Source organism: Harpia harpyja, chromosome 4, assembly GCF_026419915.1.
Source record: "Harpia harpyja isolate bHarHar1 chromosome 4, bHarHar1 primary haplotype, whole genome shotgun sequence".
Lineage (NCBI taxonomy): Eukaryota > Metazoa > Chordata > Aves > Accipitriformes > Accipitridae > Harpia > Harpia harpyja.
The window spans coordinates 61,160,465-61,175,324 of record NC_068943.1 but is presented as its reverse complement, the minus strand read 5'-3'; the positions used below and the strand labels follow the sequence as shown (position 1 = coordinate 61,175,324).

At 37.9% G+C, this 14,860-nt stretch overlaps 1 protein-coding gene across 5 annotated transcripts in view; it reads right to left on the bottom strand.

The window, feature by feature from the left end:
• Window positions 1-14,860, bottom strand: part of LAMA2 (laminin subunit alpha 2) — a 385,301-nt gene that overhangs the window by 135,622 nt on the left and 234,819 nt on the right. For all 5 annotated transcript variants that reach the window (XM_052784294.1, XM_052784299.1, XM_052784296.1 and 2 more), the window contains exons 18-19: window positions 10,266-10,352; window positions 3,788-3,999 (exon numbers count right to left, since the gene is read on the bottom strand). In XM_052784294.1, the coding sequence (XP_052640254.1) occupies window positions 3,788-3,999; window positions 10,266-10,352 (299 nt within the window). The remainder of the gene's footprint in view (window positions 1-3,787; window positions 4,000-10,265; window positions 10,353-14,860) is intronic.

The window sequence follows — 14,860 nt, the reverse complement described above, 5'->3', positions numbered from 1 at the left end:
GCTTTCTATCACCCTTTATGTTCTTCAACCACAGTTTTTTTGGCATGCAGAGATGAGGAAAAAATCCCTTTAGCACTCACAGTAGAGAAGAGGGATGTGATTGGTGTCACAGGGACTATAACCATGCAGTCACCAATTCCATCAGCAGGAGCTGGTTCCTGCACATCCCTTTTTTTTCCCCAGAGGGGAATGAATCCACATCTCTGTACTGATTATCAATCTACTCTGTAAACCGGGGCTCCAATCCATGTTTTGCCTTCCTGCAGTGCCTTGATTACATGTGATGGTTTTTTTTCTCAACCTGACAGCTTCATTTTAAGAAACACTTAAGAGTCCCAACAGTAAACACGTTGGTCACATACTTGCATGTCACAAGGTGCTATTTGAGACAGAGCAGTTATATTTTTTCTATATTTAAACTATTACAACAGGAGCTTCCTCATTACTTTATTGGACTTGCTAATTTACAATTTTCAGTTGCAAATTGGAAGGATGTGGGGAGAAAACCAAAAAGACTTGAGGTATTCTGCAAAAGTTCCTTCTTTTAAATGAAAGTGACTTTATGCCTTGCCAGTCTGTTCATGGCATTATTTCTCAAATGTTTGCAAAGAAGTCTCATATTCTGGAATCAGTAACAAAAATACGTTGGGCTCTTATATCAGTCTGGTAACACCTTCAGAGGTTTTGATCTCTTTCTGTTTTGCTATATATTTTAAAAATGTAAACATTTAAAAACACTTCTGCTGTAATTAATATCGCTTCTCTTTTCCTTTTAATCTCATTTTTCAACACTAACTGAATCCATAATTTACCTCTTTCATCCTGTATACAGCCATCTTCTGTACCATAATATTAATGTTTTAAAACCGCCAACACTCCAAACTGTACACAGTGATGAATACCACATATATATGTTTTGAGTATCTTTCTCATTAAAATGGTCAGCAGTGAAAGATGATGCAAAAGCTCAGACTTAACAAACCACAGTTCTCAACTCAAATTAACAGTATTTCACCAACCTTTTTGTACCGCAAAAAGCAGTCAGTCTTATTTGAATTGTTTTGTTATCAGGCATATGACACCACAAGAATCAAAAAGAAAATTTACACAGATTTTATAAACAGATGAGTTTGTCCTATTTATATTATATATTACCGCAAACGGCATACCATGTATTCTTAACTCAGCCACAGATGACTGAGTGCAATGCAGTGGTAAGGCAGAATTTGGAATTCAAGACTTTGATTATTTTTCTTGGCTCTGGCAACATGTACATACCAAAGAAACATACCGTCAGGGCTATTCATCTAATAAACTGTTACTCAATCTGATAAATTGCATTTATCTCATCTAAAGCCTTCCCATTCATTCACCTCTACTGGGAAAATTAGCTATTGTCCAAACCTCCAAATGGTTGCTATAATACAATACAGCCTGTCAGAGAAATTTGTCTTATTTTCTCCCAAAATGACACCAGTCAAGATCCTACATTCTCTCTAGACTTGTATAAATATTTATGAGTGTGTATTTATAATCAACCTACACACTTATTCTCCTCCAACAGTAGTACCTATGCACTGGCACATAGGCACACTTGAATATTTGCTTTAATTCATCTCATGTCACTTAGCTCTATTACCATCAGCACAACCTCCAGGTATTTGCTTCAGCACACCGTGCTGCTTCACACCAAAAACCAACCTACAAGAATCAAACCAAATCAACCTACGACATTTGCTCATTGTTGTTAGATTTATGATTTTATACAAAAACACCAAGAAATTCAGAGGTGCTATAGTGATATAAAGTTGTACTGTCAATTGAAATGGTTAATGCACACGACAACAGCACTGTACTGAGAAAGAGCAAGAAACATTTCAAACAATAATTTGAAAGCAAAATTCATGCTTTGCAATACTCTTGGATTTGGCTTTTTAATAAGGAATGAAATTGAAAACAACAAAGTAAAGGCACAGTCCTTCTGATATTGTAGCTGCAGGGAAAACTTCATGGAAGTCTGCAAAGGAAATAAAAAATCATATGAAAAAAAGAAAACCCACATGAAAGACCGAGAGTAGACGAATACAAGGTAACTGCGAGCACAAGGCTATGAATATGTTAGGGGGCTCTCCTTGACAGTGATACTGACAAAAAAAGCAAAGCTTGTAATTCTACATTAAATATGTATTTATTTTTAATACTTTTTTTTTAATTGTATGTTTTCTGAACTCTCCTCATATTACATCTCTTTCTCATACAGTTGCCACTACTGTAGAAATGTTCAAAGCAACAGTCCTACCGATGCCTCAGGAACGGTGACAAGCTACTGGAAGCTATGATTTTTTAAATACACTACTTTTTAAATCACGTTACCCACTAACACCCTAACTTATATGACAACATTCATCACGAACTGTTAACTCGTGCAGAGAATACATGTGATTGTCCAACTTTTATCTAGCATTGTATAAAGCAGGTATAGAAAGCATTTACACCGGTATATATCTTCATGGTTATCTGTGACTTTACATATATCAGAGTTTATTAGCCTTAGCTAATATTAGCCTTAGCTGAGAAACCTGGTGATGTTCTGCATCTCGCTGGCTGCCATGCAGGAGCACCATGCAGGTGGTCCAACACAGCTTAGTATTCTCACTGTCAAACTGCAAGCCACTAACAGAGCAAATTCTGGAAATGGATGCCAGTGGCTCAGACTTCTGTGCTTGCAACACATACTGCAGAAGTGGCCCCTGTGTTCCCACACACACAGCAGTAAGACAATGGCCCAGCTCTTTTACTTGCATAATTTTATCCTAATATAACACCTTTGTACTCAATGGAGTTGCTCTGAGTTTATTCCAATGAATCAAAAAGGATTAAATCCTTGTGACAGTGAAATAAACTGCTCTGTTCTTTCAGGACAGTTTATAATCTGTTCTATTCCATTCTTCAAAATGGCGTGGAAGGGTATGTGAAGAATGTTTTTAAGTTAAAAGCATTTATTCTGCTTAATAGCTGCATTCTGAATTGTGCCAGCAATGGCTCAGAGAGCCACGGCCTCCTACAGAAGCAAAAGCTCCTGTTCCTACCAAATCTTCCATCTGTTCTCAATAATTTTTTGCAATCACTATGGGGAAGTATGAGCTGGGGCCAATACTTAACAACATGCCACCACTCAGCTGAGAAGTGGTAGCTTGCTGCCGTGCCAGGTATCTTCCTCCAGAGCACCTTAGAAAATTTGTCAGGAGATTTTAGTCTCTGCTTTGCAGGAGGCAGGAGAATCTTGCCCTGTAAGAGGCAGCAGCTCCCAACTCTTACTGAGGTCATGTAGGTGGGAAGGAGGTCACGAGTGCTGCCAGAGTTGGACCCTACAGTAACTGAAATATCACTCCCTCCTTTCAGCACTAATCTCAGTAGGTAAAGGGATTTCCCTGGATGGCTTATAGGGGTTTTAGAGCATGGTGTTCATTTATTTGTATTTATTTTTGTAGATCTCACATTTAGTATAACTTTTTGCATCCATGCAATGCTCCGGTCTCCCAGGTTTTTTCCATGTCTGCTTCATTACTGCTTCAACTACAGCAGGAAGCTTTTTAATAGGTTCTTCTTTCTATTTACTTTGAAGCCTCCCTTTCCAGATGCAGATGCAAGTAAAACACTACTATTATTAGAGGTGGAAGTACACCATATCATTCTGCTCACACATACAAAGGCACAGTCTTCCTCTCAGGAACACGGTTATAGGATAGAACAATACTGCCAGGAGCAGTAAAAGTTCATGACTTACGTTGACAGTTTCTTGCATCAAGAGCATCACCAAAATATCCATCAGCACACCTCTCACAATATTGGCCTGTTGTACCTGGCTTACATATCAGGCAAGCACCAGACAAGCTGTCACAGCTGCCAGGAATGGAGAAGTCAAGGTTGTCATTACACTGGCATGGCTGGCACGATCCCCCTGGTATTAAAGGTTGTCCAAAATAGCCTTCTGCACACCTAAGGTAAAAAACATCACCAGTTAGGACCCTGAAATAATCCTCTTACTAGAAACTTTTAATTTTGTTGCCTCACTAACCACCAAAAATGATGTGATCTTTCAAGTATTTCCTAAGCACCTTTCTCTCTCCCTCCTTCTCCTTTTTAACAACACTGTAGATACAGTACCCACTGAAATCCTGCCAGTTCTGCTAGTAATTAGATTTCAGTGGGAGAAAAATCTTGTCACTGGCACTGAAGAGGAGACAAAGCATAGTAAGAAATCTGTCTATTGGCACACTAGAGGAATTCAGATCCATGTGAGATAGGCTTTGTGTTTCAGTACATCATGTCTAGAAGTTCTGTACTTATTTACCAGCAAGCTTGATGATTTTTTCCCTCTACCTTAAAAACTTGTTTAGTTTAGAAAAACAGGTTTAGAAAGTAATACAGACATAAATTTGTTTACTTAACAAGATCCTCCCCTGGCTTAGCCTTCCCCTGATCTACTGTATGGTCAGATTTGTTTAATTAATGGATTGCTAATCTCTGTGTACAGGCAGGTAACAAAAAGATTGCTCACTATCACAGGAACTATGTTGGTGTGTACTATACCTTTCGTATTTTAATAGAGATGTTTAAAAATATCACCTTCTCTTCCACCTTGCCCAACAGCAATTTCCTGTGAGTACCATTTAAAACAGGTTAGTGAATCTGACCTAACATGAGTGTGTATTTAAAGCAAATTTCTACTCATCTCACAGCCTATTTCCTATTTATATTCTGGTCTGCTTTCCCTTTCCATTACATTTGCTCACACTTCACAGTAAGAGCAACTTGCAGATAGTGAAGAAAAAGAAGAAAAATTGCCCAGTTCCAGCTAATGAAGTTATTCACGTGCATCTCAGATGAACTTCAATTAGTGTAAAGAAAATAGAAAGTACATAAAACACATTGCATAAATGAATGTTTCCTACTATTTTAAAGTCAGTTTGAATGAAGTTCTAATGTACATAGATATCCTCTCTGCTTTGTAATAGTACTGGATGGTATGGTTGAGCAAGGATTTTGTGTACCATCCTAATACGGGAATGCAGAGCTCCACTATGCTTTCACTTTTGTTCCTTTATGCTCATCAAGTTCATCCTTTTCCTTGCATCCAGAATATCTCTTGAAACTTCCAACAGGAAGTTGGCTAAACAAAGCCATCTAAACATTTATTAAGTATTATTCAATATCATTAGCAAAGATTATAAAAATGGATAACTGAGACTAGGGAGGAAATTATAGTTGGATCTAATTGAACAGTTTTTTGTAATACACAAAAGTAGGATTCCATTCTCTAAAAATACCCACAATGCAGACCATAGATGCATAATATGTATAAATAGTCCAGTGGTATGGGTGCATGTAAGCACTCAAGAACATGATTAAATTTTTCACAATCTATCCCACTGTGCTTTCCTCCTTTAGCATAGCCATCTCTCACAATTACCTCCTCATAGCAACAATACATCAAAATCTTGTCATTAGAATAATTCAGGCATTTTATTTTCAGAGCCTGTCATGAATGTAGCCATGTATTGTACCCCCCTGTATTCCCTGCAAAGAAATGGGTATTTTTTCCTTGGATGGAGGATATCTCAGCAACCACAAAAGACTGATTTTTAGCTTACTTTTGCCAAAACAAATTGGCTTTTTTTCAGTGATGATACCTCAGCTACAAAGGCCAGGAATGTCTCTTAATACATGTAACAATTAATAGCCATGTTTTATTGAAGCCAAAGAATAACTGGATAATTTATGCAGTTATCTTATTTTACCTAAAACAGATGATGTCTGAAGTTCACCCACGCTTTGCTGAGATCTTTCTCACTTATTACTGGCGTATTTGTCGTAAATCTGTATCTTTTGGTACTACTAATCTATTTGACTTCACTTAATGCGTATTCATTTTCCTCTTTCATTTAGGAGTTAGTTCTGTATCTGATAGCATTCACAGAAACTTACCAAGCAGTTCACAGAAAAAACACTCTGTGTTTTGTGAGAAATGCACTGCTAATCATTTCCTTCTATTAATAGCAGGAGACCTTGGTAACTCTTTCTATTGTCATCAGTTCAGACTTTGCTAATTAAAATTAGCAAAACCCACTACCAGCACATAGCTATGTTCTCCTTATACACATACATAATCTTGCATCCAGACTGCAGATGATCCTGAAAGTAGGGGTAAACCAGTTAAGCTTAGAAGAAAACAGTGTGCATGTATCCATGTGTAAATTCTTCCACTTTTTCTCCCACTTCTGAAGTTGCAGGGGAAGATTAAAAAATCCACTTTCACTAATTCCATCTTTATACCCTTAAGGACATTGCTACTTCAGCTACACTTCTCAGATTCAAGGCATTACATGTTTGGTAAGGTTCATATTAAAGAAAACCAATAATGTATGTGGCATGGAAAATTACATTTATGCATTACATAAAATACATATCTAAATAAATGACTGCTAAGTACAACAGAACACCTCTGAGATTAAAAAAATAAGCAAAAATAGAAGTAAAAGCAGTGAAGAACAATTGTTTTCACATTTTTCTTTCTTCCTCTATACTCACCTTTACCCTCAAATGCAGGTGTGTCTGTGACTGACACTGTTTCTTTTTATTTGGCATAACTGGTGCCAAACAGAGAGCTACTATATAAATATATGTGTATGTATGTGTACTGTATCTGGCTGGGATGGAGTTAATTTTCTTCATAGCAGCCTGTATGGCGCTGTGTATATACAAATACATGCACACAAACACGGGCCTATTTTATACATTTCTTTATATTTGCTGGAAGAAAAACCCTCAAGACAGAGTGAATTTAGGCTGCAAATCCAAACACTTTAAAGTCTGGAAATACTATTTTTACAGTTGCTTTGAAACTTATGTGCATTCAACCTGTGTACAAAATCGGGCAAAAGCCCTGTGGAGAAATGGCCTGTGAACACACAGTTAAAAACCTTAATTCAGGTGCACAACACAGATGTTATTGTTGTATGACCAACTATAAATCTTGCATTTTCTAATGGCAGAGTGCCTACCTTTGCAAGCTGTAAACAAGCCTGCATAACACATTTGTTGTATCAAATCTCCTGAATGTTTGACCCTTTTCCCATCAGCACTGCAATACAGACTTGTACTTCTGGCACTAGTGGAAGAATTATATTAGCTAGAAGGAGCAGCAAATAGAAGCCAAGGGACTCACAAGGGACTGTGGCTGGTGGCACTCTGCGCTAGACCTGAAGAATGGGGGCTGGTGGGGGGAGGAAGGACACGACCCAACTGACCCTTCTCCTCCCACTTAAGTTACACTGACCTCTCATGTCTCCTTCTAGGGAGAAAAGGTCACTGGAACCATATTCATAAATGAAGGAATGCTACAGGAGAAGCTAGACTCTCACCCATTTTGCTTCTTTTCCCTAAACCTGTGTGCTCTTGTCTATATCAAGACTGTGTAGCTGGAAAACTCATATCATCATCCTGTAAATGTGCTGGGCTCAAAGGACAGCTTTTTGACATTCCTTTCTATGGAGTTAGGACAGTGTCCGTCCTACCTCATACACCTTGGGAAAGTAAGCAGTGAGCAAAGGAAGAACATAAATCTAATTTGCTGGGGAAAAGGAATAAATGGGGAAGCTGGGCTTTCTCTACAATTATAGATATGTGGTAGCTTCCAACACAGCTTATATCTGCAATTATTTTGATGGTGTTATGAGCTGGACCCCTCAGAACATTGACCAATTTTGGCAACATTTTCCTGAAGAGTTCAAGCGAGAGAATTAGCAATTTTTTTTTTTTTTTGACAGTTTACAACTCAGGTTTAAAAATGTATATATAAATAAATAAAAGCTCTTATCTCCCTAGGGGGTAGAGGATGATTTTGGAGGCCAGGTACTGTACTGCATATGCTCACTTCATGATACTTGGTACTTCATGATAATTTAGGACTGTTCAGTTAATAAATCACGTGGCTCAGAACACTCGTCACTTTGCAGTTGCTAAAATGAAAGAGGATTTCATGTAAACTCTTCTAGCAATTATACAATCACTATTAATAGCAAAAGGCAACGCACTTTCTCCTGTTCATTATTATTGACAGCTGCAGGCATTTCCAAGCAACTTGTTACAATTAAAAGTAAATAGTTCTATGAGCATTGGAATTAATGGCCTAATTTCCAATGGATTTTTATCTCATGGTTACAAGGCTAAGGGCTGATTATTTGCTGCAGGATGTTGCTATCCAGCAGGGAGTAATCCCTCAGGCTACAGCAGTGCTTTTTCCTTGCCCTGTGAAAGTTTTCTTATGGGCAGAACATCTAATAATCTCCCTCTGTCTCTCTCGTTCTCTCTCTCTCTCATGTATTCTCTGCTGTTTAATCAGGTGTGAGTTCACACAGTGTTCTCCCCCTTAGCTATGACATGTCCTGATCTATTAACCTCTATTCAGCCACTTCTTTTCATGAAATCTTCAGGAACAATTATTGAGACCTCCTACCCTCCTGTCAAATTTGGTTGAAATTGACCTACAAGTTCAAATGTCTTTGCAGGCAGCCAGACAGAAATGCACAAAAAGATCGCACTAGCCTCATTTCCTTAGGAAATCAGGCTAAAATCCAAGCTTGCCACTTATTCAGATTCTGTCCTACTGCATCTACAGCCTGTGCTCCACTCAGAAATAGCACTTGTTGCTAATGGAAGCTGTCAATGACCCTGCATTGACAAACTGCCACCAAAGTGCTCTTGATGTGATTTATTCCTGCCGTCATTAACTTCACAGCCCACTAGCTGAAAGAAGGTGATGACTTCCAAGACAGACAGGAAAAGACAGGCAGAAATAGCACGCAGTAGGAGCAGACTCAGTGATGATGGGTGGAAACAGGTGACAGCCTGCACTCTCACTTCAGGACAGATATAGCACAACAGGGGATTTAAAAGGAAGGAGTTGTAAATTGAAAAGACAGGACTAGAGGGCGATTCACGGCGTATGGTCAGGTTCCTGCTTTTCTGGTTGGCTCTTCCTCTTGGTTCATTCCTACTTTTCCTCATCCCAGCCTGAATGTTGTAAGTCTTCATTCAGAAGCTTTACGTTTTTTTAGGGTTTACGCTGGAAAATGCTGCAAGCAGCTCATGGAAGTGCCAAATGGTAAAAGCCTACTAAGAAACAGAAGTGCCATGTTTTCATGCCCCATAACTGTCTGGCCAGGTGTTAGACAGTTATCTGCCTTCCCCAGTCCCTCTTAAAAAGGTGTCATTTGCAGGGTCACAGGGAACTGGGATCATGGAACCAAAGCCAATGCTGATTCATCACAACCTCCAAACAACTAGCAGAGGTCCCCTGGTACACTAACTGCTCTTGAAAGCTCTTCCAGCCATGTGAAATCCCACAGGACCAAAGGCGTGCAGACACAGTGATGATATCCCTTGTCTATGCGGTCTCATCTCCTGTGGAAGGGGGTTCCTGGGAGCTTAGCACCAGCACTCACACTAGCCTTCTGATTCATTTAAATTCTCCATGTGATCCTTTCAGTATAACAGCATATAAGAAGGGGAGAGAACTTTCTCTCTCAGTACTAACATGTCACTCAGACCTGTCATAGCCAAAGACAGACTAGATGTATTTTTTTATTTGTCTTTTGTATGGGTACTAATAAGTGTAGGAAATATATATTGAGCTTTTCTATGTATTTGACCAAGAAGAATTATCTTTTTTGTCATTAAAACCTAGCTGCTTCTACTTACTAAATAAAGACTGCAACAGGAAACTAGAAGCAACAAAAATGTAAAATATTCTTTTTAAAAATAATTCAAATCAGCAAACAACTTATTAGAAGAGCTGTATTTTCACTGCATATTAACTTCTCTAAAAGAGGCGTCAGTAATTTATTGCATATTTGATTCACCATACTCTAAACATTCAAATGACAAAAGACTGAAAATAATTATAAAAATTTCAGAAGAGTGACAGACAGAAAAGCTAGAAGAAACTTTTTAAAAAAAGACTTACTTCTCAGCAAATGCTTCTTGGAAGCTTTGCACTTTACCATAAAGTAATAAAACAAGCACTAGAAATATACAAATGCATGGACACAATATCAGAGGAAGATGCACAGGAATTTCTTCAGTGAGATTCAGAACACAGGAACGGGGATGAGAAGGGGAAGCAATAAAAAGGTAGAACAGTTCCATGTGATCAATACTTTTGTTTCAGATCACATATGGTTAAAAGCATGGTGCTTGCTTACCTTTCACAGCGTGGTCCCACGTACCCAGCTGGGCATTCGTCGCATATTAATCCACGACTTCGGTCAAAATGGCATGTTGGGCTAAAGCTGTGTTGTTGATATTGGGTAAGAAGAGGGACAAGGAAGAAACATAAAGAAAAGATGGTTAGCAGCATAGCTCTCTTCCCACTTCAGAGATCGTTAATTTGCAAAATAGTGCCCAGGAAAAGTGACTCTAGCCTAGGACATAAGGCTTAAGTTTGACTCCAGCAAATTGAATTTGGAATGACCCTGCTATTTCTGCGACACTGAATATAGAGTAACGGATGGCAGCATCCCAATAGCCTGTTATTACGGGACTTGAGCCTGCCACCGAGTGGTCTGGATACCATTAAAAAGGCAGGAATGTACAGCTGTTTGTTTGTGCCCCCAAGGGCCTGGCAAACAATCTATGCCATAATGTGGCCCCTATATAAATCTTTCTGAAGGACAACCGATTTGAAAGCTCAGTTAACTTTGTGTATAATCGGCTGTGAAAGGAACCCAGTGAACAAGAAAGGGGAGGGGCAAAAAGGGAAATATCTGGTGCAGCTTCCCAGAGACCGCATTTGAGTAAATCGAGTGCCAATGACTTCAAGCAACAGGCCAGAGAGGCACATTGAAATTTAAGAATAGTTTGCAGAGTAGAAAGATTTACCTCTTTGCTATGCTGTACTTATTTTTAGCCTTCTCTCTCTTTTTTTTTTTTTTTTATAAATGAGGGTACTGTAGGCATTTGCAAGCTCCACCTTTCAATGTCTGTGTTTAACTCTGAACTCTGCTCCTTCACTGTTTAGTATTTTGCTTTCTGTAGTCTTTCTCCCTTAACACACTTTTGAGAATAAACCTCCTGACACCCTAAAAGACACCGCACAGAAGAAAAGGCAAGCTGTACTTTTATCATTCTGGAATGATTATGAGAGACAGAGACATATGAGCACCTTTACAAGGCCTTATATAAATAATGATAATCAATTCTGGTCAGCCAAATAGTAAAACAGAGAAAGGAAAAAAAAAAGAAAAGAATGGCAGCAGGTGCACAGCGGGGTGACTATTCACAACAGGAAAACAAATCACCTATCTAACAAGAAGACACTAAACTTATCTTTTGTAACCTAGGAAAATAGAAGTTGACAAGGAATACAGTTGCTCTAACAAAGACATCAGAAGGAAGGTATATTCAAGGTAAAAGTTCATGGTACAATAATAACAAATAGATATAATCTGACCTTGGATAAATTAAAGCAGGATATACAATGAAAGTTTCTGGAAAATAATAGGCACAGGGAAGACAGAAAAGCTTAATTAGGATCATGTAACATGACTACCTGCTGGTGACTGGACCTCACTTCTCAGGAGCCATCCATCCTATGATCTGACCTCTTTATTCTGTTATAGATTATTTCCATTCATAAATACCCTGTCTGTCATAGGGCAAGTTATCCCACAGACATAAGAGATCAATAAGAAAAATGTGGGAAGGTCAGGTCCAGTAAACATAGACAGGTATTGGGATTTTCCTCTTTCCCATAAGGACTATATTTGTGTTATTTTGCAATGTCATTCAATTAAGAATAGATTCACGAATGCATGAGGACGCAGTTGAAGCAACAATAATTGTGCATTCTATTTTTAAATAGCAATGAAAGCAATTTTCAATGGAGGCACACGTTATCATTGAACCTAATTGGCAGCACCTGACTTATTTCAAATAAGATCCTGCTTGTCAGTCCCAACCTTACTCTAAGAGCTATATGGGAAACTTTGTGGAGATGCTGTCACAGCTCATTATAGCATTGCACAAGATTGACTGTACCACAGTTCCACCAAGACCTCTGTATTCAACTGCATAAATTTTAAAGATAATAATAATAATAATAAAGTACTTATTATTACTAAGCAATAATAATAAATAGTAGAATTTCCATGTTTTAAGGGTTATGCTCAGACCTAGCACCCTTTGATTCTTTCTCTGACTTAATAGTCAGTCCCCGTCTCCACACTAAACATATCTGCATACCATAAAGGAAATATGTGATAGCAGGGTGAGAAAAGAAGAGTTTATTGTCCTGATTATTTAGAATCTCATTACTCACTAGTGATAAATACTGATGAACAGTGTGTATTGATCTGTCAAAACAAGCTTCCAAAAAATCTTAGTCCCTCTTGATTCATCATCACTCTTTTCAGTTTTTACATAAGGATAACAACATTAATACCAGTCAGGACATGGGACAAGTACGAATACACAATATGGGTATATATGTGATAGGTCTATGTCAGGAGACAGGGATTCCTAAAAGTTTACAAGTATGTTATAGAAAACATCTCTTGGGACTAAGTGTTTATTTAATTCCCCAAGAAAATATTATTAAAATTCTGAGACCAACCCGAATTCCTAGTTCATATGCTATGAGTTTACTTGTGACCTTCCCAGGCTGAGTGAGATACCTTCTATCCCCCATTTCCAGTGATAAAATATTCCTGTGAGGGTCATCATTACCCATATTAAATTTACTGCCACTTCAAGAGAAAAGCAGTAATTATCTAGAAAGAACTATGTAGTAGTATGTCTGATAATTTCTGTGGAAAAAAAAAATTAGTTTATTTGAAGGTCCTTAAAGACTAAGAATGTTAGAACAGTTTGTAAGAGCGATGCATTAATGAGAAGAGATAAGACGAAGAAGCCAAGCATGCATTACATATGCCATTTATAATACAGGTATTGATCTCATTTGCATCATATAAGTACAAATATGGAGATATATGCAAAAAGAGGAAAATATAGCCCAGGATCTAGAAAACAAGCTTAGACAAATTTAGTTTCCTGATTTGGCCAAGTGTTCTTTTCTAACATATGGCAAGTCATTTATCACTGTTGTGCTTCAGACGGCAGTTTTATGATTGGCTTCAATGATTGCATATGGAAACTGCTACCATTAGGAAACAGGAGAGGGAATGAGCAGCAGTTAAATCAGCTTAAGTTAACTATAGAACACCACCATCATCACCACATTTCTAAAATGGATAGAACAGTTCTCCTCCACCTTATGTGGCATTGAAAAGAAAAAGACTCAGGAGCTGTGAAAATGGTGATGGGAACCATTAGAAACATCATAAAGAAATAAGATGCTGCTATAAAAGACAAAACTAATTTTGTAATAGAAATATATCTCAGAGGTTCATTGCATGGACAATATTCTCTATGCACCAGGAACTTAGTATTAAGCTTACAGACCTACAGATGCTCTGCTCTGTCATGCCATGTTAGGAATTAAATACTACAGGAATTAAAATCTATAGACAGCTATTTGTAATCATTTGTACATAAATTAGTCACTTGTTAGGTTATTCAGAAATAACTTGACATATACTATATCTGTACAGTGACATGAGCTTGGTAGTAATTTCTTTATTTTTCATGTGAAGGATTTGTGAAGGAATCTGAAATGTTTACATATATTATCCCTAGCATACCAAACTCATTGCCAACTAAGTAAGAAAGAAAAATGAGTATTTTAACAGCCTTCAGGTAACACATTAAATCTCTAACAACCTCTTTTTTTCCTCATAAACAAATTTAATAATTGGTCTAGAACTGTAAAGACATGAGAGCTTGAACCTTACAATGAGTTCTATAAAGCTTGAGGACATTGTTCAGAGTCTTGCTTTTGTCCATTTTAGAAATAGGAAGGTATTGCACAATTCTAATGCAGGGCTAAACTTTGTAGGGTTCAGGACTCCCACAGTTTCACAGTTCAAGAACATTTATATTCTGTGTTTGTTTTGTACCTGTATTTTTCAAGAAAACTAGGTATTAAAAAGGGGACTCTCTTGTGCAATTTCAACAAAGGAAAGTTAAGCAGGCAGAATTCTGATGAATACGTAATAGAGGTCTCCAGGCATTTTGCCAATAAAAGCCTAAATTCAATCTATTTGACTTGGTTTGTTGCACATCTGCACAAGATATAAATGTGATAGTGTTTTTCCTGCTGTCAGTACAGTGTTGTCAAACAAGAGAAAGAGAATTAATTAACTATGCATGGAAATACTAAGTATGTGAAAGCAATGAGGACGTCAGAGGAACCATGCCTGAGCAGCAGACATAATAAATGCATGTATATCTAATAAAACCAACTGAAGAGCTGTGCTAACAGGAAAGCAGGCTCCCATTCTACAGTCCCCTGGAATTTCTGCTAAGTGCTTAGATTATTCCTGCCCTGATCAGTGCAATTTTAATAGGAAACAATGCCACTGTAGGCAACAGCATTAGCCTGAACTACTTAAGAGCAAAATCTGGTTCATCTGTGCCTTATGTAGGCTCCACTGCCATTCAGATGATGTTCTCTTCCTTACTTGCATCTTGCAGAGCTCCCTCTCTGTGTGGGTAGTAGCCATGCATTTGGCCCTGTAAACCTGAGGAAGTACTCTTTATACTCTTAAATAGTAAAGTGCATTTCATTCACAAAATCTGACTTCTATTTTGGGAAAAATGGGGTGAAATAGAAGATGCAGGGCTGAAGGAAGGAAAAAAAAAAAAATTACTCCAGTGGATTTATCAGCTCCTATAGCCACTT